Source organism: Mus caroli, unplaced genomic scaffold (assembly GCF_978045245.1).
Source record: "Mus caroli unplaced genomic scaffold, Mus_caroli_1 scaffold_9, whole genome shotgun sequence".
Taxonomy (NCBI): Eukaryota; Metazoa; Chordata; class Mammalia; order Rodentia; family Muridae; genus Mus; species Mus caroli.
In genome coordinates this window covers 65,817,380-65,845,000 of record NW_028227264.1, presented here as the reverse complement: position 1 = coordinate 65,845,000, position 27,621 = coordinate 65,817,380, and the positions used below count along the sequence as shown (strand labels likewise).

Below are 27,621 nucleotides of genomic sequence, written 5' to 3'. Positions count from 1 at the left end.
TGTCTGAACTTAGCAAAATGACTGCCTAGCAAAATTATGGAGAATCCTGAGTTTCTCTATCTGTCGAATGAGATAACTTCATAATGATAATTATAGCAATTATAACAGCAATTATGGCAACTAACACCGAAAACATACACTATCGCAGGCATTGCACAGAGGGCTTTGCAAACACAATTCATTTCATGCTCTCCATGGGACTCCTGTCAACCCGTCTTGTAAAGAGAAGGAAGTCACAGCACAGAATGAAACAACTTGCCTAAGACTTTTGCACAAGTCTGTGGTTGACTGGAGCAGGATCCTGACCAAAGGCCACAGCACCTTGAGGTTTATAAACTCTCTGGCCTGTCTCTGAAACCAACCTTTTAAGCTTTGCTTTGGAATGCCAAAGTCTGGAATGGCAGTGCCAATGACACTGACATGTGGATTTGTCTGCAGAATTAAGCTCTCTCACTTTCTCACTTTCATGCCCATTTGTAATATGTAGCATGTAATATGTACCACTTAGAGTAATAAAATAACTCCTATTCATAACCACTGGGCTTCCCAGGGCCACCTTGAGGATATAGACATTTGCTTGTTGCTAGTATAGCCCACTTAATACATCCGATACAACATGTGGTCAACATCCCATAGAACTTTTGGAGTACCCATGAAAATGTTTACTTTTCAAACTGGAAGAAAACACTGTATTTTTTTCAAGACAAAGGAAATACTGTGATTGATAACAAGGATATTTGTTTGTCAAAGAGCCATAAGGTGCAATTTTTTTATATATTTACTTTTATGGGAAACAGGACCATAATGGCAAACCCACCTGGTACCCCTGAAAGTACTAATGTGTCCCACCTGTTGGCAAGGCGCGGCTCCTAGGGCCCCTGTGCTGCTCGGGCAGTTTCCCATCATGCCTTTCTTCGCAGGGCCCACCGTCATGCTGTTTCAGCTTTGCAACTTCTGGCTGCACCCTGTGAATTTCAAATGCCATAGAGAGGTCTGGGAAGAAAGTCACTAAAGCTATATCATGTAGATAGTGCGGACAGACAAACAGGGCCTGGGTGTCCGTCTCGGTCTGATGAGGCCACACGAGCACCCTGGGACATCTGTATCACTCACCAGAGGAAGGCTTTCTGGGCACAAATTACCTAGCTGCTATAACACAGCCCTCAGCAGACCGGTAGTACAGAGAAGAGATTTAAAGTGGCAAGAAGCCCCATTTTGGCTACAGAGCATCAAGTGATTCAGAATCTGAAATTCTAGCTACTGTACTGTCTGTCCCAAAGAGCAATGAGTCAAGCTACACGGGAAGACTCCTTGTAAAATGAGCCTGTTACTCGTCCACTCTCTTCCCCCATGTCCACTATCTAAGCTCTCTGCAGTAAGTTCAGGACCCCAGTGTTGAGAGGAAATACTAGAAAACCGGAAGCAGAAGGCAGGTGCCGCTTAACCCCGGAGGCCTCACTAGGACATGCGCACTGGAGCTTTCATTCAGTTTGAACTTGAATAACCTTTATCTTCAAGCCAATCCTGTGGGTATTGAACACGAAGTCCTTTCACCACCTTGGTTCATAGGAGGAAGGAAATAGACCACCGCTTTTCTAACCTCACATTTCCTAGTTTAAGATGGAATGCTGAAGATGGAGAGTGAAGACAGTTGGGCGTGGTGGCACATGCCTTTAATCCCCGCACAGGCAGATCGCTGAGTTCAAGGCCAGCCTGGTCTACAGAGTGAGTCCAAGGACAGCCAGGGCTGCACAGAGAATCCCTGTCTAGGAAAAAATATATATATAAAAAAAAGGTTTTCGAAAGCACAAGCCTCCCATTGGAAGGACATCCAGGGGGACTCAGGCTACGTGGGCAGGCATAGAAACACTGGAGCAAAATCTCCTTGGCAAACTGAGGTCACTGCTTAGCCAGTTATTGTCAGAAACCTAGCGAACCTCTGTCCCTTCCCCTTGAACCCAGTGAAAGAAAACTTTCACAGCCAAACCCAGCTCCAACATTGACAGTGGGGATGGATATGTTGGGGGGGGGGGCGGGCAGGGAGGCATTAAGACCTTCAGAGACACTGGGTGACTGGGTGGTTTTGTTTGTGGGACCCTGTCCTTCAGGAAAGTAAATTCATGAATAATCTAGTTATGGCTATGCTGGTATACAGACAACTGTCCTGTTAGCGATCACATTTCCTTCAACCTGAAAGTTCATTTCTTTTTCTTCTTGATTGAAAAGGAGTTGAACCGTTTTCTTGATTACCCTGGACATTTTGTGGCTTTTAGGCATTATCCCTGTTGTCCCGGGAAAGATCGGATGGCCACGATGTCAGAGAACAGAAGTGAGAAAATAAAGGGTTGAAAGGGCAACAACAACAACAACTGTGTGTGTGTGTGTGTGTGTGTGTATATATATATATATATATATATATATATATATATATATATACTGTTCTGTTCATCCACTAATTTGGTCAAAAATAGCTCTGGGGTTTGTTCGGCACAATTTGACCTTCGTAATCACACAGATGATTATGGGGTCTCATTAGAACTCTCAAAGCTCTTTGTACAAAAGGGGCCCTCAGACAGTCTACTATAATAAAAACAAGCTCATAAAAGTCCCACACATTTCGCATAGGCCTTTGATAACCCATCGCACAATAATGACCTTGAGTAACTCACAGCCTGTGCCACACTTTAACCAGTCGTTTAGAGAAAAAGGGTTCTTTTTTTTATCTTATTATCTCTGTCTAGTCACCCAGAGCCTTACAAGGAAAAATAGATTTGTTTATGAAAAGATCCGTGAATCATCTGAAATGACCCCTTTCTTCTCTGGCGTCGTCTTCTGGGCAGGGATGTCAGACAAGAAGCGTGATGGTAACCTGGTCTCCTACGCCTGACCTCAACCTGTCTGGAATCCTCCACCGCTTTCTCCCTCTGGCCTCAGTCTCCCTTCAGAGGCTTAGATCATTTCTGGAAGATCCTTCATTTTGAGAATGCACTATGTCTGTAACCGCCATTAGCCTGCTTTGATGAGTTCCTTTCAGGCTGGCCTGTCACTGGGGGTGGGGGTGGGGGGAAGGAATCTCTCCTAACCCACATCTATCCATGAGCTAATAGAGATTATGCTATCCTGGCTCATAGGAAAGAATATTGGGATAAAGCCAGATATGAGCAGGGAATCTTACCATGGGGACAGGAGGGAAGTAGGATCCGAGTAGACTGGATACTACTAAGACTGTGGGGCATCAAGACCCCAGGGGAGGGCACTGGAAGTCCTTATGGACAATCCGTTACATGTCCATCACGATCCCTACAAAGGACTGATGAAGTCCCCATTTGCCATCTGCAAGACAGAGGCTTAAGAGTGGCTAACTGGATCAAGCAAGCCATCAAACCCAGAGTCAAGGAAGGAGGAACACCATAGGAGGAAATGAAACCATAGATCAAATGTTCTGACCTGATCTCCCATTTTGTTCCAGTCACATGATCAGCTCCACAGTCCACCAGGCACCTAACACTGATCCTATTTCTATAACAGCCTGGTCCTGGGAAGACAGCAGGAACTACTCAATAGTCTACATGGGTCGGTGGCTGCAAAAGCGTGTGTGTGTGTGTGTGTGTGTGTGTGTGTACAGATATAGTAGAGCTATCCACCCAAACCCACTGTAGGGACATACTTCTATGCTTTGTCATAGCTAGATATGTCCTTGCTTTGGCCATGGCCTCTGAGCTGAAGTGATGTATACTACTTCCAAGTGGAAGCTTTTCATTTTCCAGATCTCTCAGTCTACCACGGTGTCCCTAGACCATGACACCCAGCAGCATGGTGTCCCTAGACCATGACAACCGGCAGCATGGTGTCCCTAGACCATGACACCCAGCAGCATGGTGTCCCTAGACCATGACAACCGGCAGCATGGTGTCCCTAGACTATGACAACCGGCAGCATGGTGTCCCTAGACCATGACACCCAGCAGCATGGTGTCCCTAGACTATGACAACCGGCAGCATGGTGTCCCTAGACCATGGCAACCAGCAGCATGGTGTCCCTAGACCATGACAACTGGCAGTGTGTTCTACAGAAGATGCTCCAGGCCAAGCCCAGACAAAGTGATAAAGAGATGTCACTTGAGGAAAAATGATTTTGTTTTCATCACTGGGGGTCTTGGGGTGCTTGTTCCCTTAGTCCCACCTGGCTCATCCTGAACTATGTGGTAACCCTGTACAGAAGCAGAGGGATTAAGGAGCCAGAGTGCTGTGTCAGTCATAATCCCCACTGATTTGGCAGCTCCTCTAAAGAGAGAGTTTTTTCCTCCATTTGAAACCCAGCAAAATGTATTTCACTTGACTCCTATCCTGTGACCGTTGGTCTTTCATTAGCTAGCTTAAGAATCTGAGAGCAAATGAAGCCCATGGATAGATTGACTGTTAACCAGAACCCCCTCCAAAGTCCTGTAATACAAACTTATAAACCTGAATAGATACTCCCGGCACATTTATTTTTAAAGCAATGGCCTAAAGGACTACAACTACGACAAACTCAGGCAGAAGTGGGATGGCAGGACTTGGGAGGAGCTCAGAGCTTGAAAAGAAAGCTTTGAAGTTCTCTCTCTCTCTCTCTCTCTCTCTCTCTCTCTCTCTGTGTGTGTGTGTGTGTGTGTGTGTGTGTGTGTCTGTCTGTCTGTCTGTTTTCTCTCTCTCTTGCTCTCTCTCTCTTTTTCTCTGTCTCTCTCGTGTGTGTGTGTGTATGTGTGTGTTGAAAGCCATTGTCAATTTCTTTGACTGTTTAGAGCCAAACTATACTTCCAGCTAACTCACAATTTTGACCTATAATCTTTCAGTGATTACTTAAAATATCATTGCATTTCAAATTGCAATTCCTTGCTCTTTGTATCCTAAGTCTCCTCTGAATTTATGAAGCTGGGTTAAAAGTTACAAGGCTCTACTGTGTATAGAGTATGGGCAACTCCCTGCGCTTTGCCCAAAGGTCCTGTCTGAGTCCTGGGAAATAAAAATTCCCGCTCAAGATTGGACAGGAGAGCAAAGGAGGCAGAGATTAATGATTACAGACTTTCTCCAACATCACAGACAGAAGCTGAGGGGAACGAGGAACCTGTCCCTAGTAAGTAGCTACCTCTCTCAGATCTCAGCCCTAAGTTTGTGGTCCTGTGTACTAGACAAGCAAGATGTACCAGGTACCTGGAGACATAGACTCGACAGACAGACAGACAGACAGGACACAGAAGCCACCCACCCCTGAGAACAGACTGTGAAGTTCAAAGCAGCGAGCCAGAGCCCATTGTCCCCGGGCAGAAAGTTCTTAAAATAGCACTTGAGCAGTGTGGGAAAGGCAGGTATCCTGTGAGGCTGCGTGTGGAGATTCTGGATACCACAGAAGCTCAGCCTTTGGAAAAATGCAGCCAGGTCTGGCCTGGATCTGCCAGCGGCTAGCTCTGTGAAGGCAGCAGGGCAGGACCTGGGCAGCAAACAGCAATTACATCGCCAAGCCAGACTCCATTCTCCATGTTCCTGCTGTTTCACTTACTTGGCTGAAGATGACAAGTGGCCCTCTTGCCATCCTACACTTCAGAGAGAACGAGTGCATTTTCCTAAATGACACAGCCAGATGGTGAAAGAACTGGGACTTAGTGCACTGATTTCCTTGCCATGGGCCCAAGTTTACACCTCTACACACACACACACACACACACACACACACACACACACACACACACACAAAAGTAGGGCCCAATCATCCTCAGACTCAATTCCAGATCTCCTATCAGGATTCCTCAGTCTGTTGCCAAGCCCTGTTTGAACATTGACCAATACCCAGGGAAGGTGACATATCCAGCCTTCAGTCACTTAACTGCACGGTTCCCACCCCACACACCCCTTTAGCCATCGTTGTTTCAGTTGGCTGGGATAGAATAGACTCTGGTCCATATAGCCACTGTTTCTAGTTTATTAATAGTAATGGAGACTGTAGGCAAATCCTCTAGGAAATTTGTCCAAATGACAGAGGGAATAATGAGAAAAAAAAAAAAAGGGGCTCATCCCACCACCAGGTGACCATGGCTGGGGGTTGGGGGAGGTCAAGTCCCTGGTCCAAAGTCTCAGTGCATTCAGAATTTTAAGTCAACAGGCCAACTATGCAACACTCTCCCATCAACTGGCCTTCTCTAGGACCTCAGCATTCCCCAGTCCTAGGCATAGAATCTCCAGTCTCCATCTTCAGGATGGAATAGAATTCAATGGGAGTGTGCTAAAAGTGCTGAGTCCTGAGCCAACCTAAAAAATGGTTTCACAGTCTCTGGTAAAGTGTGATATTCTTAGCCTCACTCCTCAATGACCCAGCCTTCATAGTTTGTGAAGCATTCTTTTCTTTTGAGACACGACTTCTGGCCCATGTATTAGGCCCATCCTTCACACTTTCCTATAGAAAGAGATGGACTGTGGCTGCTATTTTGGCTAAGCGCAAGTCAGTTTTGTCAAGCAAGATGACAGATACAATTAAGGCCTTATTGGGGGGTACAGATAGGATTGTTGTTTGTTAATTCAGATTTTTAAAACTTTTAAACTGGTATCCAATGGCTATGCCCTTCATGACCTTTCCCAATCTACCCCAGAAGTTGTTTTAAAGATACCTTAGGAAGGTCATAGTATTTATAGTCTCCAGTCAGGCCACTTGTGAAATTAAAAGTAGCAGGTGTTAATGATTTGACTGATACACAAAGAATAAACCAAGTTAACCCAAAGTATTTGGGAGACAGGAAGTATACCTCTCCCTTCATCTGTCTCCCACATCTTGGTCTGGTAGGGGGTTGGAAAACTGAGAGGAGGGTCAGAGTGCTTCTAGGATTCACATAGCTGAAGACACACACACACACACACACACATATACCGTCTATAGTAGAGAAACTCTGGGGAAGTGTGGGACCTCTGCAGAAACTGTGTATTGTAAGTCTGTGACGGAAGGGAAGCCACGTAACCTCTCAAAGTCTTGTTCTCTGTAAAATAGGGCCAATGATATTCACCTCACAGTGTTAGGAAGATGGAATGAGATAACCAGTGTAAAATCAGCCAACCAAAACTTCTCAAGAATCGGTAATCACCATTCTTCCCTTCTCTGATGAACAGAAAGCCATGAACCAGAAGAGGGCATCACCGTTGGCTGTCATGGCTGCTGTGGGTGTATGCAGACATTGTCCAGGTTTGGCCACATCAACAACCGCTTCATTAGGCTCACTGATTTGGGGCCAAGATTTTGAAAAGGATGCAGTGGGGTTGACTTGCTCTGCTCAGTGACATTCAAGGTGGCAGCAGAAAGAATTGACGACCTGGTGGGGGCGGGGGAGGACTTAGCTTCAGGAGCATCTTTGATTCACATTTCTGGGTGGCATTGCCTGCCCTTCATCCCAGCCAGGAGCCTTGAATCCCCACCTGGTGGCTCAGCCTCGGAAGACAAGGGTCCCAAGAGTTCCAGGAGGAAGCTTTGTGGCATTTCATGACCCAGCTTTTGAAGTCACATAACTTCCATTGTGGCCACAAGGCAGCCTGAGGAGGAGAATGTTGGTCTCAGCTCTTGAGAACACACCAAAGATCTGTGGTGCTGTTGACTCCTGAGCCTCATAAAGAGCCTTGAATGGAAGGAAGGATGGCGCTGCCTTCAGACACCTTTTGTGCTACAGCACCTGATTGGGGTGTTTCTTCTACCCACGCCCACCAAACAGTAAAAATAAAAGAACCCTGCACACCCACCCTTTCAGGCCCACCTTGTAGGTCACAGTCTCTGGAACATCAAGCCTGGTGGTCCTGAAGGTCACCCCTCCTTCAGAATCCATGGGGTTTTTTTCACATAAACCACTTTCCACCTCTATCAAATGCTGCCGTAGTCTGAGAATCCCCTCTCTCCCTGACCACATTCTTTCCTCTGCTCCTGAGCTCCACCCTGAAGTGTGTCTGAGACAAAAGCAAGATGAAAGGATTTCCCAGTGCTGGAAGTACCCTGACTCTTGCCCAAGCAGAAAGGGTTGGCATTAAAAGTTGGTAAAGAACCCGAGCGATGATAGGAAATGGAGATGAGGCAGGGGTGACTGCCACTAGCCAACAGGTCTCCCTCATCTGCCCCTCAACACCCTTTTACTACCATATTTAACAATATGGCTGGATACACACACACACAGACACACACACAAACACAAGCATGCACAGCCATCTGATAGCACTGTGAGACTCCATGATGGATGCCTGAGTTCAGATACTCTTAAATAATTGTTTACATTTGAATAGGCACATCCTTCCTCGAGAAAAAAAAAATTCCTGCACTCTGGCTTCTTCTCTGAGAGCACATTCTATACTCTACGCTGTGTGTCTCCTTGGAATTCTTTCATTGGAGACCACAGAGATTATGGAGACCAGAAGAGGCCAGAGCAAGATGCCAGCAACACCCAGGATACTGGTGTCTGAATATAACAGGCTTAAAGTAGTTTCCCTATATATTTCCTGGGACACCTCCAGCCTAGGTTTTATCTTTTCTTGGACTATTTCTAGAATTCCCTCTGCTGTCTATGCTACAGCTAATTAAAAAAAAAAAAAGATCTATTTATTTTATGTGTATGAGTGTTTTGCCTGCACTAAGCACATGCCCGGTGCCCTCAGAAGTCAGATCTCCTGAACTAGAGTTACAGATGGTTGTGAGCCACCATGTGGGTGCTAGAAACCGAACCTGGGTCTGCTGCAAGAGCAATAGAAACTTTTAACCACAGAGCCATCTCTCCAGGGCCCATGTCATTTTCTTGAGAAGAGCTCTCTCTGTGTAATGGATGTCAGCCACTGGCTGTCAGTGCTCCTGCTTCAGCTTCCCAATTACAGACAAGCACCACAGGCTCAGCTCCCTTGCTTCCTTTTAAGTAAGATGGCCAATGCCTGGTATGTTGTAGACCTTCCAACTGTTGCTACTACTTCTTAGTCAAATGAGGATCTCTTCATTCAGGGAAAGCAAAAGCTGCTATTCTGTGTTCTCCCTGGGAAACATTATCAACTTCATTCCTCTTTAAGCCTTTTCCCCCAAGGGAGGCCAGACTCCTCGGGTGTTCTGGGTTCTCACAAGCCTCAGAGATTTGCGGGTCGGGGTAGCATGTTTCCCAAGCCTGGATGGTGAGCCTGCCATAGCGTGGGTTGGCAACCAATAGCTGTCCAGATGATGCTATGCTCAGTCCTGGATGTAGCCTTCATCCTATCCCTGTTCCTCTTAGTCTCTCCCATCCCCAAGGCTGTAGCTGATAAGATCAGTGCTGGGGAATGTGAGATGTGTTTATCCCTTCAAAATAGCCAACACATATCTATCTCAACCTGCCAATCCACTTACAAACTTTTAAGCCCCTTTGTGTGTGTGTGCATGTGTATGTGCATGTGTGTGGAATTGTGCACACTGCTGAGTATGTATGGAAGCCAGAGTTCAACTTATAGGAGTCAGTTTGCTCCTACCATGTGGGTCCTGGGGTTCGAACTCAGGCCATCAGCTTTGGCTGCAAGCACTTTTACCTGATGAGCCATCTCATCTCTTCAGTCTTGTGAGTTTGTTTACTAAAGAGACATTAAAACTGATAGGAGACGGGGGCGGGGGGAGAGGGAGAGGGAGAGGGAGAGGGAGAGAGCTAATATAGTCTTCTAAAACATCAAACTTTAATCTCAAATTGCAAATCTCAAAAAAAAAAAAAAATGAAGGCAGTCACCTTCATGAGAACTCTCATCACAAAGCAGCCCCCACAGTTGGGCAGAAACTGTTTAGCCACACAATGTAACCACATATCTAACTTATTTTCTTTCATTTGCCAACAATGGTGGCATTTCGTCTTTGGGCTCATTCATGATGGACACTATTTCAATGTAGTCAAATAAAACAAATTTAAATAGCAGGGCCTTTTGGAAAACAGAGACTCATCTCTCAATGCAATGAACAAATATTTGCATTACCTATTTATATTAAAATATGCAGCTATTTCCCAAGCATTCTGCCAACTTATAAATTTTTATAACTTCTTTGAATTGTTAACATTTTTTTAACACACTGCAGGATTTCAGCTTTGTGAAGGGCTCAATAACAATCTTTCTGGTCAGGAAAAAGGAAAGGACATTAAAATAAAGAATGCAGAATAAATAAAAACATAACAGTACAACCCGTACATCCACTCACACAAAGGCAACGTTCATGGGCTGCAAGATGGGTTTGTCACAACACAATGTCCTTCATGTTGGATTCAGAACTGAAAGGAATTTCTCTAAGTTATTGAAGACTTTATGGCTAGGTTTCAGAAAGGGGAGGGGGAATCCACATCTATCCCAGTGTGACTTCTGTGCAATGCAAGTCCGGCACATTTTAAGGCCCGCTGGATAATGCTGCTATTCTTTCGAGAACTGTTAACAGCTGTAGCAACTGTTATGACCAGCTTCAAAACATGTCTGTAGTCAGTGCTCTCCAGACACTTAGCAATCCCAAAGCTATTCCTGGATCTGCTCGCACCGTGGCGTGAACACAAAGTTTTGATTTATGCTGGAAACGAAACAACAAACTCCTGATCCTTCCTCTAAGTGGTCATTCAGATGACACGGACGGCATGTGCCTTGGGGGGGAGGGGTATACAGAATTCACAGAAACAAAAAGGGAGCAAGGAAATAAATGGAGGGCCACCCACAGTTCCCTTAAGGAGAACTCACAGTTGCTAGCACAAAGCTCTGTGTTGGAATGACATCTTGAGGCCCACAAAAGGCTCTTATGCTCAGAGAGGGGCAGACTTTGGGAAGGGAGGTAGTCCAACCCCAGAGAGGTGCCTGTGGTGACATTAATCCAGCAAGATGCTACACAGGCAATAAGGACCCTCTAAAGGTAGAGCTACATGTGGGGCATATGGTTGGGGGGGGGGGGCTTACCAGCCCGGGCAATGCTCCAAGCTCCATCCCATTCCCACCTCCCCAACCCAAGACAGGTACACCAAAAGTTCCAACTTCACTAAATCATGACAAACTAACCTGGAACTGACTGACACCCGTGGGAGGGAGTCTCAAGCCAACCATCACGGGTCCCATGCATCTAAGCAGTGTGGAGATGGAAATACCAGTGGGGCAAACAAGATCTGGATAAGCTCCCACCCCAAGAGTTAGTAATTCACATGAACAGATCACCCATAGGACACCCAGGTCTCCTGTTCTCAAGTTAAAAAACCAAGAAGGTAGTGAATGTGTGTCTCTAGAAGATGAACCATACACTTGCCTCTCTGTGCGCTGCTGTGGAGAAAGGAAAGATGCCTCGGAGAGATTCATTTTGTCCCAGCAGTTGAGAATCATCTTTCCGCACAGTATATAAGCATAGATGCAGGAAGAGGAAGGGGTCCAGCCTCTGACCTGAAGCTTTTGCATCTAGTTAGAATAGAAAATACAAGAAGTTAGAAAATCAAGTGGAAGGTCCTCTGATGAGCTGGCTCAGCAGGGAAGGGTGCTTGCCACCAAGCCTGATGACCTGAGTTGGAGCCTCAGAACCCCCTGTGGCAGAAGGGAACTGAATCCCACTACCCCCTGACCTCCACTGATATGGCATGACATATACTCATGCATATACACACACAATAATAGCAACAATAAAGTAATAATAAATACTTAGATTAAACAATAAAGAAAATCAGGTGGATTCTAAAGGCCTAAGAGTGAGTAAGGACGGGGTCATCGGACTTGGTCCTGAGGCCCCAGAAGCTGTGGTCTAGCCACTCAGTCTCCATAGCTAAAGCATTACTGATGGGAGGTGAAGAAAAGCCGTGGTACCTGCACAAGCTACTGTTTAGCAGGTCGCTGCCATTGTACCATCAATGCATTGAGATGCAAGAAATGGGAGAGCCAGCTCCAGTCACTTAAACAATGAGGCCATTCAGTGACCTCACACAGCCAGAATGCTGGACGTAGGTAGTGCTAGCCTTAGTCTCATGACTCAGAATCTTTTTTCCTCCCAGTCTCCAGTATGAATATTTCCCCAGGCTTGGTACCTTACGCTATCAAGTGAGGTATACTATAGCACCTGATATCATCTTGCAGTAGGAAGGGGGAAGTCCGGGAGAGCCTTCTATCTTCTAACACTTTATCAGTTTGTCGTGAAGATAAGAGTTTCCAGAAAACCCACATTCAGAGGACTTCAACCAATTGGCCAGAATGTCATGTGGCCACCACTATCAACAAGGAAGGTGGCGATCGGGCTCGGCTGATAGGCTGAAAGGAGATGATTACCTCAGCACTGAGCTGCCCCAAGCTTATCAGCAAGGGAGAGCAAAGGGTGGACAGACTGACGGACAGACAGACGTGTAAGCTCAGAAGCAGTACTCTGTACTCAGTTGCTGTGTTCTCTGTCGATTGAAAGCTTAGGATGTTTTGGTGTCTGTGGTCCCTGCTGCCACCGGCTGCTACAGGAAAGGAAATCTGCTTTGCAGTGATGCTGATGGCTGCAGACTCATAACTGAGAATGAGAGACATTGAAGGCTTCTGTGATAACCTCCTCACCTCACCCTATCCCCGCCCCCCTCCAAAAATGAAAAAAAAAGAAAAGAAACCGTCCAGACAGAAAGATATTGAGCAGTCCTTACAAACTGGAATAAAGATGCTGGAGAATAGCTCTTCAGAGCTGATGGCTCTGGGCGGGGTGTGTTTACAGACCACGTGACTCAGTTTCTTTAAAGTGCTGGCTATTGGAGTTTGATCATGCGCCAGTGAGTATACATGGGGGTTTTCTGTGGGGTGCCCAAATAATTGATAAAACACACTGTGCTGTGGGGAGAAGTTTTCTTTTCAAGCAGGGCGTGGTCGTGCACACTTTTAATCTTAGCACTCAGGAGGCAGAGGCAGGCAGATCCCTGAGTTGCAGGCTAAGCCAGTCTACAGAGCTAGTTTCAGGACAGACAGGCTAAACAGAAAAACCCCGTCTCAACGGGATTTTTTTTTCTTTTTAGTATTACAAATAACCCATAACTTCTGTACTGAAGGTAGGGTGCAAAACAAAGAATCTTTTCTTCTGCAGTGTCTCAAAAGACATGGGCTAGGCAGATGGCTCAGTCAGTAGGCACCTACCTCATGGTCATGAGGACCTGAGTTCCATAGTCCATGTCAAAACAGCCCAAACTCCTAGAGTGTACATCAAACCCAGAGTCAGGAAGGCAGAGATTGGCAGATCCCTGGAGTTCAATGATTAACCGTACCCGGCCTTCTTGGGCAGGTTTCAGGCCAACGAGAGATTTTTGTCTTAGAAACAAGGCAGACGGTGTCAGAGTAGTGACAACATATGTTGTCCTCTGGCCTCCATGCACGAACATGAACATGCATGAACATGAACACATACCTCAAGCAGAAAACATTTGTAGCACTTATTAGTGATCAGAATCGGATACCCGTGCACGGCCATTCACTGCAATTGTTGCTTAGCTGAATGTTGGCCTGGTTTACGATGTCCTCTGATTTCAGCGAGATGTCCCTTTAAACCTCTAGGAGCTGAGCCTTAACATAATACTACATCACAGCAACTCTATTGCCCAAATCAGCCACTGGTTTCAGGAGCGTTTCCTACCATCGTCTGGCTAGCCATGCTTCAGGGAGTCTTCTGAGAACTTTCTAGGAAAGAAACCATTCCTCCTTGACTACAAAGAGAACTCTTTCTTCATCTCAAGGAAGACGAGTGGAAACATCATGATGCCTGAAACATCAGCCGTGGTGAGAGGATGGCTCAGGAAAAGGTCACAGAACTGGGAAAAAGTTAGCTCTACCGGCCCTGAAATGCATTACTTCCCAGCTTCTTATGATGTGGGATGACATAATAAACTCCTCCTTATGTATGGATTCAGACTTTGCTTTCTGGGACTCCGAAGTCCCAGGCTCTCGGTTTCAGTTAAGACATAGGCTTCACCAGCAGCAGCAGCAGCAGGCTCTCTTATTGAGGCTTAGTCTGTGGGACACAGGACAGTTCTTTGATGTGTTCAAGCCACTGGGTCATATCCCACAAAGTCACAGCAGCCTCGGCAAGACCAAATATTCTAAAGCCCACAGGGTCAAGAGATTCAATGTTAGCCATGCTGACAGCAAGCTCTGAGGTCTTCACTTGCTCCATGAAAGATTATCCACTTGGCTTCAGCCACCAGGAACCTATCTGCCCCGAGGTGCCTGATCAGACAGGAAACATAGGAGGCCTAAGAAAACAACTAAACTGATAGGAATAAAAATGCTGTTCTGTTTTTAAAATGCTATAATTTGGGGATCTAAGCCTTCTACGTGACTACGTACATGTCTGTTGTACAAAGATTGCTTGAACACACAAAAAATAACCAAATGTACATATATATAAAAAATTGTGTGTGTGTGTGTCGATGGGGAATATTTGGTTCTACTAAGTTGTTTATCTAGATTTTTTTCACATAAAATACCTAAATATGGTTAAAATGTCATCTGACAGACATTTTCAATTTTTTTCATTCCAGAAAAATAATCACTAGGTACAGCAGTGTGTGCTTGCTGTTTCCAGAAATCATCTAGAATTGAGCATTAAGCATAGGACTCCGAACTACAGAACACCCATCGCTGCACAGATCTGCATCTGAATATACAGAACACCCATCACTGCACAGATTTCATCTAAAAAGGAATCTGAAGAGATGAGCTGCCTTGCCTACAGTCATAAAACAGAACACCACGGGGAAATAAAAATAAGAGTTTGCATTATATCCTGACATTTCTTAGAAGGCTTCAGTAAAGCCACACAGACCAAGAAGAGCCTGGGTGGAGAAAGGATCAGAAGCCTCCTCGGGGGCACAGCAAACCCACCCAGGGGAATGGCATAGCTGTGCATCGTCACTCCGTCTGAGCATTTCTCAAAGTGTGGGGAGAGCCATCCAGAGGAGGGGGAAAGCCACATCAGTGAGAAGCAAGGAGGGTACAGAGTGATGACTGTCACCCAGGTCCTAAGAAAGCAGTGGGTCTCAACCTTCCCAGTGCTGTGACCCCCGAATACAGTTCCTCAGGTTGTGCTGACCCCCCAGCCACAGAATTTTTTTTTAAATTTTTAATATTTTTATTACATATTTTCCTCAGTTACATTTCCAATGCTATCCCAAAAGTCTCCCATAGCGCCCCCCACTTCCCTACCCACCCATTCCCATTCTTTTGGCCCTGGCATTCCCCTATATTGGGGCATATAAAGTTTGCAAGTCCAATGGGCCTCTCTTTCCATTGATGGCCGACTAGGCCATCTTTCGATACATATGCAGCTAGAGACAAGAGCTCCGGGATTCTGGTTAGTACATCATGTTGTTCCAACAATAGGGTTGCAGATCCCTTTAGCTCCTTGGGTACTTTCTCTAGCTTCTCCATTGGGAGCCCTGTGATACATCCAATAGCTGACTGTGAACATCCACTCCTGTGTTTGCTAGGCCCTGGCATCGTCTCACAAGAGACAGCTATATTTGGGTCCTTTTAGCAAAATCTTGCTAGTGTATGCAATGGTGTCAGCGTTTAGAAACTGCTTATGGGATGGATCCCTGGATACGGCAGTCTCTAAATGGTCCATCCTTTCATCACAGCTACGAACTTTGTCTCTGTAACTCCTTCCCTGGGTGTTTTGCTCCAAATTCTAAGAAGGGGCACAGTGTCCACACTTTGGTCTTCATTCTTCTTGAGTTTCATGCGTTTAGCAAATTGTATCTTATATCTTGGGTATCCTAAGTTTTGGGCTAATATCCACTTATCAGTGAATACATATTGTGTGAGTTCTTTTGTGATTGTGTTACTTCACTCAAGATGATGCCCTCCAGGTCCATCCATTTGGCTAGGAATTTCATAAATTCATTCTTTTTAATAGCTGAGTAGTACTCCATTGTGTAAATGTACCATAATTTCTGTATCCATTCCTCTGTTGAGGGACATCTGGGTTCTTTCCAGCTTCTGGCTATTATAAATAGGGCTGCTATGAACATAGTGGAGCATGTGTCCTTTTTACCGGTTGGGACATCTTCTGGATATATGCCCAGGAGAGGTATTGCTGGATCCTCCGGTAGTACTATGTCCAATTTTCTGAGGAACTGCCAGACTGATTTCCAGAGTGGTTGTACAAGCTTGCAATCCCACCAACAATGGAGGAGTGTTCCTCTTTCTCCACATCCTCGCCAGCATCTGCTGTCACCTGAATTTTTGATCTTAGCCATTCTGATTGGTGTGAGGTGGAACTGCATGGTACTGGTATAGTGACAGACAAATAGACCAATGGAATAGAATTGAAGACCCAGAAATGAACCCACACACCTATGGTCACTTGATCTTCGACAAGGGAGCTAAAAACATCCAGTGGAAGAAAGACAGCATTTTCAACAAATGGTGCTGGCACAACTGGTTGTTAACATGTAGAAGAATGCGAATCGATCCATTCCTATCTCCTTGTACTAAGGTCAAGTCTAAGTGGATCAAGGAACTTCACATAAAACCAGAGACACTGAAACTTATAGAGGAGAAAGTGGGGAAAAGCCTTGAAGATATGGGCACAGGGGAAAAATTCCTGAATAGAACAGTAATGGCTTGTGCTGTAAGATCGAGAGTTGACAAGTGGTACCTCATGAAACTGCAAAGCTTCTGCAAGGCTAAAGACACCATCAATAAGACAAAAAAACCACCAACAGATTGGGAAAGGATCTTCACCTATCCTAAATCAGATAAGGGACTAATATCCAATATATATAAAGAACTCAAGAAGGTGGACTCCAGAAAGTCAAATAACCCCATTAAAAAATGGGGCTCAGAACTGAACAAAGAATTCTCACCTGAGGAATACCGAATGGCAGAGAAGCACCTGAAAAAATGTTCAACATCCTTAATCATCAGGGAAATGCAAATCAACACAGAATTATTTTTGTTGCTACTTCATTAACTGACATTTTGCTACTCTCGAAAATCACAATGTAAATATCTGTGTTCTCTGATGGTCTTCGGCAACCCGTGACAGGGTCATTCGACCCGCTAAGGGGTGGAGACCCACAGGTTGAGAACTATTGTGCTAAAAGCGGGTGGCCATCTCCTCTCTGCTGAGTCCTGCAAGCTCCCACTGAAACCTGTGATTGGTGACTTGGGGTAGAGGTGGCCAGGGTCTGCTCATCAAAGCTACCTGTGGCAACACTAGAAGGAAAACTGAAACACAGACCTAGAATCTAACCATTCTCGCAATAAAGAGCCCACGCACGTGTGCGTGCGTACACAGAAGTCGAGGGAAGAACCTGACTTACAATGTTTAAAACATAAGAAATAAGTGTCCTCTGAACGCAAGGTTAATATAAGCCACAGGGCAGTAAGCATATCACTGAAGCCAAAAGCTCAGTCTGCGCCCACAGCTCAGCAGATGATATCCCTGTTCCCCTACACGTGGGGATACGGACTTCAGTGACTCCACATAGAGGACGACTGTGTCCTCTTAGTCTACCTTCTGTTGTTATAACAGGATACTGCTGACTGGGAAATGTATTTCTCACATCCCCAGAGACCGAGAAACCTAATATAAAAGCACTGGCGCTTTGTCAGGGCCCGATTGCTGCACTGTCCCAAGATGAAAGGTTACGGTATGGGGGAGAGAGAGAGAGAGAGAGAGGGAGAGAGAAAAGGAGGGGGAGAGAGATCACTTATGCTTTTATCATGAACTCCCTCAACAACCCATCATTAAACCCCGTAAGGGCTGTGACCTCAGGATCTCATGTCCTTTTAATGGTCCTATGACTTAATATGGCTACACGGAAGGTTGCCCTCAACACTGGAACACTCCTGACATACAGCGATTGTGTTTTGTACCCAGCAGTGTTTTTTTTTTGGAGGACCCCCCCAAACTAAGTCATCCCAGGAGAGTAACCAGAACCAGGAGAGCAGAGTGTGTGAATGGCGAAGTCTCAAAGGGGGAACCTTAGAAGCTACAGGGTGGCCGGCTAAACTCCCGGGGTCCTTCTGGGACAGGTGAAAGACAGGTGTGATGTTCTCTTGCTATGGTTCTTGAAACCAGGTATAAGATAACTTGAGCGCCATTCTTTGTGCTCAGTTGGCTTTCCTTCTCCGGGTCTTTCTTACATCCATCTAAATGTGAGGATGTGTTCCTACATCTGTGAAGAATGGCGCTGGAATTCTGATGGGATTATTGTGTCTGCAGGTTGCTTTCCGTAGTAGCCATTTTCATAGTATCAATTCCCCCAGTGCATGGGTGGGTGGGGTCTTCCTTTCTCCTTAAATTCCTTTCTCCAGAGTTGTAGAGTTCTCCTTATCAAGTGCTTTCACTTTCTTGGTTAGGTATAATTGGGCGCGGGAGTTGGTTTCCTCATTGAAATTGTGGATGGGATTGTTTCCATGATTTCTCTTTGCATGTGGTGGTGGTGGTGGTGTGTAAGAAAGCCACCAACCTTTAAAGGTTCATTTTGTGTCTTGCCACTTTGCTGAAAGTGAAAGGTTTTTTGTTTTAATTGTCGCTAGGGTCTCTTCTGTATGGAATCATGTCCAGTACAATAGAAGGATACTTCCTTTCCTATCTGTATCCCTTTTATCTCCCTGTCTTATTGCTCTAGCTAAGACATGAAGAGCAGCATCAAACAAGACTGGGGAAGTGTCCCTTGCTGTATTCCTGACTTTAGTGGAGACACTTTCAGTTTTCCCTATGCAGTATAATATCTGCTCTAGGGTCATCCTGGATGGGCTTTGTTATGTTGGTGAGCTCTGTCTACTCCTAGTTTCTTGGGGGCTATTATTTATTATTATTATTATTATTATTATTATTATTATTATTATAAAGGGATGTTTCATCTTTTGCATCAATCGAGACTATAAGAACTTCTATCCTTAAGTCTTTGAAGTGAAAGATTATGTTCATTGATTTGTATATGTAGAATCATCCCCCCATCTCTGTAATCAAGCAAATTTGAACATGGTGGATGATCTTATGTGCTTTAGTAGTAGTAGTAGCAGCAGCAGTAGAAGTAGTAGTTTGTGTATATGGTGTTTTGCCTGAATGTCTATGGATGTGTGTCTGTGAGTCACATCTGTGCAGTGGCCTTGGAGACTAGAACATTGAGTCCTCTGGGGCAGGAGTTACAAGCTGTGTGAGCCGCCATGTGGGTGCTGGGGATGGAACTCAGGTCCTCTGAAAGAGCAGCCAGTGCTCATAACCACTGAACCATTTCTCCAGTCCCATGATCGATTTTTATCTCCCAGCTTAAAAGCATCTGTGTGGGTCACTTAAGACAGAAATGGCCCCATCTTCTCTAGAAGACTATTACCCATGAAACATGGTGCCACGAGTGGGAAGGAGTGTCTGTCCTCTGTTGGCATCCTGCCTTGTCTATAATTGTTCTTTCTCTTTCTAGGGCAGTGAAATTGCTGAATGCTTGGTCAGAGCGGCTGGCGTTGTCTTCTCCTGTGTTCTCCGTGTCATTACCTCTTTGTGGCTCCTCAGACTCTAATCTCCTTAATGAGCTACTGACGCTGAAATTGGCCCTTTGCCTAGAGCGGGGTTTCCCCAGCCTGGAGATATGAAAAAGGCACCCCATACCCTTCTGCGGAGGGGAAGTCCCGGGGCCCCCAGAGAACTGAGCTATTATTTTAATACATTAAATAGAAGAGAGGCTTGACTAATAAGTGTGGGAAAGCAGGCAATTTTCTATTGTGAAACAGTGTCTGGATAAACTATTTTAACAACACAGGTCCTTTCTCCCTACCAGCTTGCGGGGGCACACCTGCTTGGTTGGCTTGCTCTTTTATCAGCTGTCCAATATTCTGGAAGCAACATAAGAAATGCTGACCGGGGGCCCCAGAGTAACAATTAGCTCATACACTGGTGTCTGAGCCATGCTCTTGTTTGAAGGCACAGGAACAAGAACTTTTTTCTTGGGTTTTTCCCCCCATGTTTAGTTGTTGTTGTTGTTGTTGTTTTGCCACAGAACTATTAAAGTCAAGTCTCGATTACATTTCATCCACTGTCTCAATGGAAAACGTTAATGAGCTTGACAGTAAAGTGGTCCGTTTCCTGCACTTTACAAACTAGTGAGATCCCTTAAGTCATCCAGATCCTTCTGAGAATTTTCACATGAATTTCCTTGTTAGGGGGTAGTGTAGAGTTCAGGAAAAGGGGGGGGTGGTCAGAGGAAGAGAAAGTGGGTCACTGGGGGGTGCCTTTGAAGTTATAGCCCTCTCTCTTCTCTTTCTGCTCTTTATCCACTATTAAGTGAACCGCCTCCTATCCCAGGCTCTCACTGCCATGATGCTCTGTCCAAACCCATGGGCCAAGCAATCATGGACTGAGCCCTTTGTACCCGTGAACCAAAAGGAGGCTTCCCTCTGTGGTTTCCATCCCACCTGGTATTTTGCAATGATGAAAGTAACTAATGCCCGCTATTCAGTAAAAGCTGAGGGGAGAGTTTGCAAATGATCTATCCTAGCAGTTGTTCCTGGAAACATGAGCCCCTGGAGTTTGTACAACACTGAGATGTGTTAAGGGGAAGAGAAATGATTACACACATTAAAGAGAAGGAAGGTCTGGTAGCCATTCCCTCAAGGGAGGGCAAGGAAGGACTGCTAGACCAAAGTGCAGCATTCAAGGGAGCACTGGGGAGATCAGAAAGGAGCAAACGACTCTGGTCCGAGAACAGTGGCACAGAAATCTAAGTGAGGAAGAGGAGAAACTGTGCCAAATGTCGAGCAACATACAGTGAGTGTCTCTGTATCTGCAAGAGCGATGGAGAAGAATACTAGAGGCAAGATGAGAGGTGGGGGTAAGGGACCAGGTTGTGGCACAAACCAGTGTATGTGCTAGACAATGAAGGGGAGTCGGGAGGGAAATAAAGTTTGTGATGAAGTGCCTTTTTTGACCCGAATGCCACTGGAGGGCTGCATCCTTCCAAACCACCTTCAGCTCTAAGAATCCTAGCTTCTGAGGTCTTCGGTGACTAAGATGGTCGCTTCCATGATGGTTCCACCTCAGGCCTTCACCTACTTCCCCTCTGAAGGTACAAAGTGAAGAATCAGATCGATCCCTTTTGTTCCAAAGGCTCAGTAAACCAATGTCATCACAGCTGCACTCAATCCTCCCATCTGCTGCTGGCTAGTCTGGAAACAGCCTTCCCAGGTATGAGAAGGAGCCAGGGGGATGTTTTCAAAGACCAGCAGAAACTGGCAGGTGGGCATGCCTGTGATCCCAGCAGTGGGGAGGCAGGTTGCTGGGGCTAGCTGGCCAGTGGTCTAGCCTACTTGGCAAGTTGCAGGGCAATGAGACCCTGTATCAACAAATAAAGATGAGGATTGCACCTGAGGGATGATATCTTTCACTCCCATACAAATGCACACCCGTCCACCCATAACCCATGCACATAACCATCGGTTGGATTATTCCACAGTTCTCTTTACCTCTTCATACTCAAGGCTCAGAAATTGAAGAGCCTCTCTTCTCCTATCATCCGCTCCGTACGTATGTGGTGCTAGGTAGCAACCCAGGGCTGTACTGATGTTAGGAAAAGTACCTACCGCCGAGCTACCTCCTCGCTTCTCTCCCTCTGTATGACTATTACTAGAGAGGAGAGGAATTCAGACCTGTTCTTCTCAGCATCTGAGCAATGCACACCTGAGATATCTCAGCCTCGGTTTCTGTTTATTCCTCTGTGACTGTCTTCACTTCTCTAGAACATTCCCCCAATAATTCCACCATCTCTTCCAGGAGCGGAGTCCAGAATGCACTTTGAGAAAGGCAAAGCTGTAGAGCCCAGGCTCGTTATCTTGTGTCCATTTACCCGTGGCACCATATTGTATTGTGTTTAATAAAAACGAATCACACCAATTGCATGCTATTGTTGTCCTCGGGGAAGGTGTAAATCAGCAAGTGAAGCCAGAGCCCCAGGTCCTCTCCTCCCCCAGCCCTGCCCCCAGTGGTGAGGAAATGGCTCAGATGCCACCATCTTGGTTAGCTTCCCTCACTCTGTCTGAGCTCTAGGATCTCTGTCTCTTCACTCAGGGGCCTGGTGTGGTGCTTTGAACAGGAATGGCCCCCACAGACTTCTATTTTTGAATGCTTGGCCATACGAAGTGACACTATTAGGATGTGTGACCTTGTTGGAGAAAGTATGTCAAGGTGGAGGTGGGCTTTGAGGTATAAGAAGCTCAAGTCTGGCCAATGGGACACAGTCTCCTCCTTCTGCCTGTGGATCAAGATGGAGAACTCTCAGCTCCTCTCCAGCACCATGCCTGCCTGGACACTGCCATGCTTGCGCCATGATGATAATAGACTGAACCTCTGAACCTGTGAGCCAGCCCTGACTAAATGTCCCCCTTTAAAGTCCTAAGGAAGACACCTGCTGGCCATACTCCAGAGCCTGGAGTTAGAGTAGTGAAGGAGAGACAGATTTTCTTTTACCGCGATATTCAGTTGAATGTCCCAAAACACGTTCACATTAAACTCGGTGGAAAACACAGATTCCCACCCCATCTGCTCCCACGCCTCATCACCATGCCTCGGGACCCCCGGGTTACATCAGGAGGCACACTCTGTGTATACTTTACTGGTTGGGGCAAATTCACAGTGCATGTTTCTCTACTGCGACACCATTAAAGAGTATTTCCAGTACCTAGGGGCGCCCTGCTCTGGCTATTCATCCGTTGCTCTAACGCACGGCAGCCGCCAACTTTTAACTCTTGGCAGAGTCTTATTTCTCCCCCAATCTCGCGTTTGGACTCACAGACCACGTGGTCTTGTCAGCGCGGCTTCTTTCACTTAGATCCGTGCTGCAGCTTTCCTCCACATGTTACTGCCTTTATGACTCTTCACTTTCCACGGCTGCGGTCCTCCTGTCTGAGTCAATCACGGTTTGTTTATTCATTCACCTGCTGAAGAACATCAAGTTTGCTTATCCGTTACTAACAAAACAAACAAACAAAACCAAGAATAAGAGTAGTAGAGAAAAGCGAACTAATGCTTCATGAGTTGAGAGCAGCAGGACTCACTCTTTGGTGGCAGCCTTAATGTTTACCTGTCTCGTTGCCCTCTCAGCCAATGAGCTTCCGGTTCACCGAGGAGCTCTTGGCCCTGTGGCAAGCTTCTCCTGGGTCTTCTGCCTGAAAGACAATGCCAGTCAGAAGCTAGGTAAGCACTAACAGCATCTGAGCTTGAAACTGAAACGTCAGCTCTGCTATAAACGATGCTCCTAGGGACACCAGCATGCGAAGAGACGGACCAGGGCTTGTAATGTGGAAATACTGCTTCAGAGGCCACTGTGAAGGATCAGCTACAAAATTTGGGTGCGGAAGCCCCCAGATCATCAAGGAAGGTTCTGACTGATTTATCTCAATTATTAAGACTTAATAAAGGGTAGCTACACATCCAAATTTGGGATACTTCATTTTATATAAATGGATAAGTATGCATATACATGAGTAGTATATGTATACAAATAAGTATATACATAGATGTATTATATGCACAGTGTACATATAAGTATTATATGCACAGTGTACATATAAGTATTATATGCATACATTGTGTTATGTTTAATTAAATACATACAAATGTATACACTTTTCTTTTACTGCTTTTACTTTTTACAGTCCAGACGTTGCCCCCTCCCAGTCTGCCCTCTCACCTTTCCTCATCCCATTCCTCCTCCCCCATCCCACCCACACCTCCCCACCCCCATCTCCAAGAGCATGTCCCTCCCTCCCCCACCAGGCCTCCCCACTCCCTGGGCCCTCAAATCTCTTGAGAGTTAGGTGTGTCTTCTCCTACTGAGGCCAGACCAGGCAGTCCTCTGCTATATATGTGTCTGGGACCTCGGACCAGCTCATGTATGCTACTGGTTGGTGGCTCAGTGTGTAAGAGATCTCAGGGGTCTGGGTTAATTGAGACTTCTGGTCCTCCTCAGCTTCTTCCAGCCTTTCCCTAATTCAACTACAACTTCAGTCCAATGGTTGGGTATAAGTATCTGCATCTGTCTCAGTCACCTGTTTGTTGGCCTCTCATGCTAGGCTCCTGTCTGTGATCACACTATGCCATCAGTAATAGTGTCAGGCCTTGGAGCCTCCAAACGTATTCACTTTTAAAGGAAACGATTACCAAAGTCTTATTCCAGGGATACCACTAGTTCTCAGCTGGGGGTATTAGCATAGGGACGTCGGTAACAGATGGAGAGATATATGATTCTGTAGTCTGGGTAGGTGGAGAAGTTTATGCTATCGTTATAGAGCAAAGGGATGAGAGTATTGTTAGATATCCTACAACACACGGAACAACACCAACAAGAAAGGATTTGCTGACCCCAATCACCAAGTGTCATAATGGAGAAAGCCTACTGTGTGTTAGCTGCTATAGAGTAAGGCCTACTATGTGCTAGCTGCTGGAGAGTTGCTATCTGAATGAAAAGTCATCAATGACAGTGAAACTCCTGGGCCAACTTCAGAGCAAAGGAGCTGAGGCGTGGGGGATTTTGCATTTCTGGAATGCCCTTAAGCTTGATTCTGAGATATTTAAATTGCTTTTTAAAGCAGCCCATTGAATAAAAGAGGCTTTATATAGTTCATCTATGTTTTTCTATTTTGGAAATGGAAGCCATGATTAAAATTGGCATTTTTGAAACTCTAATTGCTAGTTACTGCTTTGCTGCAGGAAAGAAATATTTCCCAGATCAGCCAGATGGGAAGTCTCATGAAATTATAAGCCAGTATTCATATTCCAACCAGAAGAAAGATTCTGTTTATCCATTTTTTAATTCTGCTTAAGTAGTAATACATTTCTTTAATTGATTCCTAAACGGCTATTAATTGACTGACTAATTTTCTAACGCTAGGCTTAATCTCCCAAATCCTATTAGATGGTGAATAAGTGAGGCTGAGTTTTATGAAATGGAAGGTCTACTACGCACTAAGGTTGTCATAGGCTGATGGGAACAGACTGGGTTTGGCCACCACAAATGGTCCTCCAGTGGTCATACAAAACTTAAAAGAGCCCATAGAAACTTAAAATATCCACTTTCAAAACTCATTTCTGACTGAAATATAGTTTAGTGTTTTGGTTCCCGTGTCAAGGATCAGAGCATACAAAAGCCTTCACGGTAAGTGTGAGGAACTGGGTTGTCCTTTGCTGGCCATGCCTCCACCTGCACTCCCCTCTACTCTTTCCTCTTCTGCCACTCCTAAAGCAAGGACAAGAATGGCTGAAAACACACACAGGAGAAGCCCCTGAGAGAAGGTCACAATGGTTTCTTTGGTTACCTGTGAGCCCATGGAACCTTCTCTCTCTTCCTGATGCTCTTGCCAGTTGCTCCAGATCTAAGGAGCAGTCAGACAGGAAGAAGGGCTCTGTTCTGGGGACTTCATCTCACAAACAAGCAAGCATGAAGTTTTCTTTTATTCAAGTCTCCTGAAAGCGACTCGGAAACAACTACAAATGGAGGTACATCTCTTGCTACTTGCTTGAGCTTGACAAATAAAGCAATCATGGAAATCACGGAGCGTGCACTGCTTCTAAAAGCCCTATTTGTTTGACATAATACAGCAGCGGGACGGCCAGGCAAATAAATGGCATTACTTAACATAATCACTTAATGTTGTGCAACCAACATCGGGTCTCATTGCTTTCTCACTTGCAAAGAATTCGATGATAATAAAGTTGATTGTTAGTGTGAAGATATAAATTGTTCAGTAGTTAAAGTTGTTAATGATGGCTAAAGAGCACAAAGAAGGGAAAACGGGGCTTTAGCAGCCCAAATTCATTGCTAATTGCCTGTGCATTCATTGAGGGCTGACCGGGGCTAATTATCTAATTAAACTGAAGGCTGCTGGCTTAGAGGCATCCGTGGTGCTGGGACGCTGGCTGTCAATTACCCCAGCACGTCTTCTTGAAATGTGTAGTTAACTCAAGGCATGTTTTGCTTTTCTCAACAGCAATACGTGGCACTCTGATTGCATGATAATTTGTGCTTAGAAGGGGAAAAATTTTTTTCTTTTGAAAAAGACGCTGTGGAAACTTAGAGTGACAAATGCTTTCAACGGGAGCTCATGTCCATTCTGCTCCATGATCTACATTCCAGAAAAGTCAATGCAATCCACAACAACTAAAACAGCACAACAGACATGCAGAAGAGAAATCAGATCATCATTGTATACATGTGGCTGAATGTCCCTTGCATGTTACTTTAAAAAAAAATACAGTTAAAAATGTCTTTTGTAGCGCTCCACGGTGGTTCACAGTATGAAAATGCATTACTTAATGTCATTTAACCATACTTAAAAAATAAAATCTGGAAGGAGAGTGTGAAGTCGTCAGATCTTGCTCAGCTTCTTTGCAGGCTCCCCACTTCCAAACTGGACTGTGATGTCTCACGGTTGCTCTATGATGACACATCAGGGCCACTGATGACAAGGTTGCTTTTCCATAAGAAGACCTGGAGTGGAGGTTCGCCTGGAGACTGGAGTGAACGCCCTGACAAGCCTGTGGTGGATCGTGAGCACATATGACCACTCCTCAGACTGGGTAGGACCACGCACTGCATGTGCATGCCTAACTAGTTGAGCCCAAAATGTGTTTAAAAAAAAATGACTAAGTTCAATAAAAATTGCCCAAGGGTCCACCAACCCCCTGGTAGTTCTGGCCATAAAAGACACTGGGCAGGAGCATGGCAGTGTTCCTTCTGTGGCACCTCTTCCACGCTCAGGACCTCTGTCTCATCATTCCTTAACACATGCATGCTTACTATTCATGTTCCTTTTCCAAATTTTCTTTCTAGGGAATGAGTCAATGAACATGGAAGCCAGAGGCTCAGGGTGGCTTTGGTGACCAATGATTGTTCGACAGCCTAGCTTTCAGAGTTAAGTCCCTCCAAAGCTGGGAAAGGTGGCTCTCTCAAAATACTCACAAGGTTATCTCAGGAAGAACCACATGCAGTAACATAACTATTTAAGTCTTCCAAATGCACTAAATATATTTTAAGGTGAATTATCAAGAATGAGGACAGACACACAGAGAAGGAGGTGGGGTAGTCAGAACCTGTCTAAGGAAGAACTTTGGATTTCACAAATCAGAATGCTTAGAGAATTAGATTGCATCCTGCTTTCTTATTCTGAGGGAATCAAATCCTAAGTGCACAGCCCGTGACCTTGCATCTTTTGGGGAAGGTCACCTCCCAAGAAAGCACAGCTTTACTCTAATGAGAACTTCCCAGGTTCACCTCCTCCAAGCCCAGGCTCTGCTCGCCTGCAAGCTCACATTCTAGAACCCAGGAACCCTTGCCTGCCCTTTCACGGTCACCATTCAGGCAGGGGCCAGCAACTAACACAGAAATTTCCTGACAGAGAGGAAAGCCAGCTTTTCCTTTCACTGCCTCTTAAAGCTGAACATCAAATGTTTCGCCACTTGTGTTTAGAATCTGTTAATTAAAATAAATAGAAAGTAAAAAAAAAATCTCAACTTCAGCCAGGAGGAAAAGGACAGATGGGAGAGCGGAGGAGGTGGAGATGGCTGATGTCTTCTTGGGGGGGTGGGGGGTGGGAGAAAAACAAAAAGCATGGAGGGGGGCTGAGTATTAAGAGAGGTACAATGTGTTTGAATTTAATTTACAGTTTG

At 45.4% G+C, this 27,621-nt stretch overlaps 1 protein-coding gene across 5 annotated transcripts in view; it reads right to left on the bottom strand.

The window, feature by feature from the left end:
• Positions 1-27,621, bottom strand: part of LOC115032114 (uncharacterized) — a 50,485-nt gene that overhangs the window by 13,530 nt on the left and 9,334 nt on the right. Inside the window, exons 1-7 of one of the 5 annotated variants that reach the window (XM_085842857.1) lie at positions 25,272-27,428; positions 23,013-23,123; positions 22,748-22,895; positions 13,098-14,180; positions 12,264-12,489; positions 11,263-11,408; positions 850-965 (exon numbers count right to left, since the gene is read on the bottom strand). In XM_085842857.1, the coding sequence (XP_085698983.1) occupies positions 850-965; positions 11,263-11,408; positions 12,264-12,489; positions 13,098-13,363 (754 nt within the window). In that variant the 5' untranslated portion in view covers positions 13,364-14,180; positions 22,748-22,895; positions 23,013-23,123; positions 25,272-27,428. Of the gene's footprint in view, positions 1-849; positions 966-11,262; positions 11,409-12,263; positions 12,490-13,097; positions 14,181-22,747; positions 22,896-23,012; positions 23,124-25,271; positions 27,429-27,621 lie in introns of those variants that run through there. The other 4 variants (XM_085842856.1, XM_085842855.1, XM_085842854.1 and 1 more) reach the window with 4 other exon arrangements.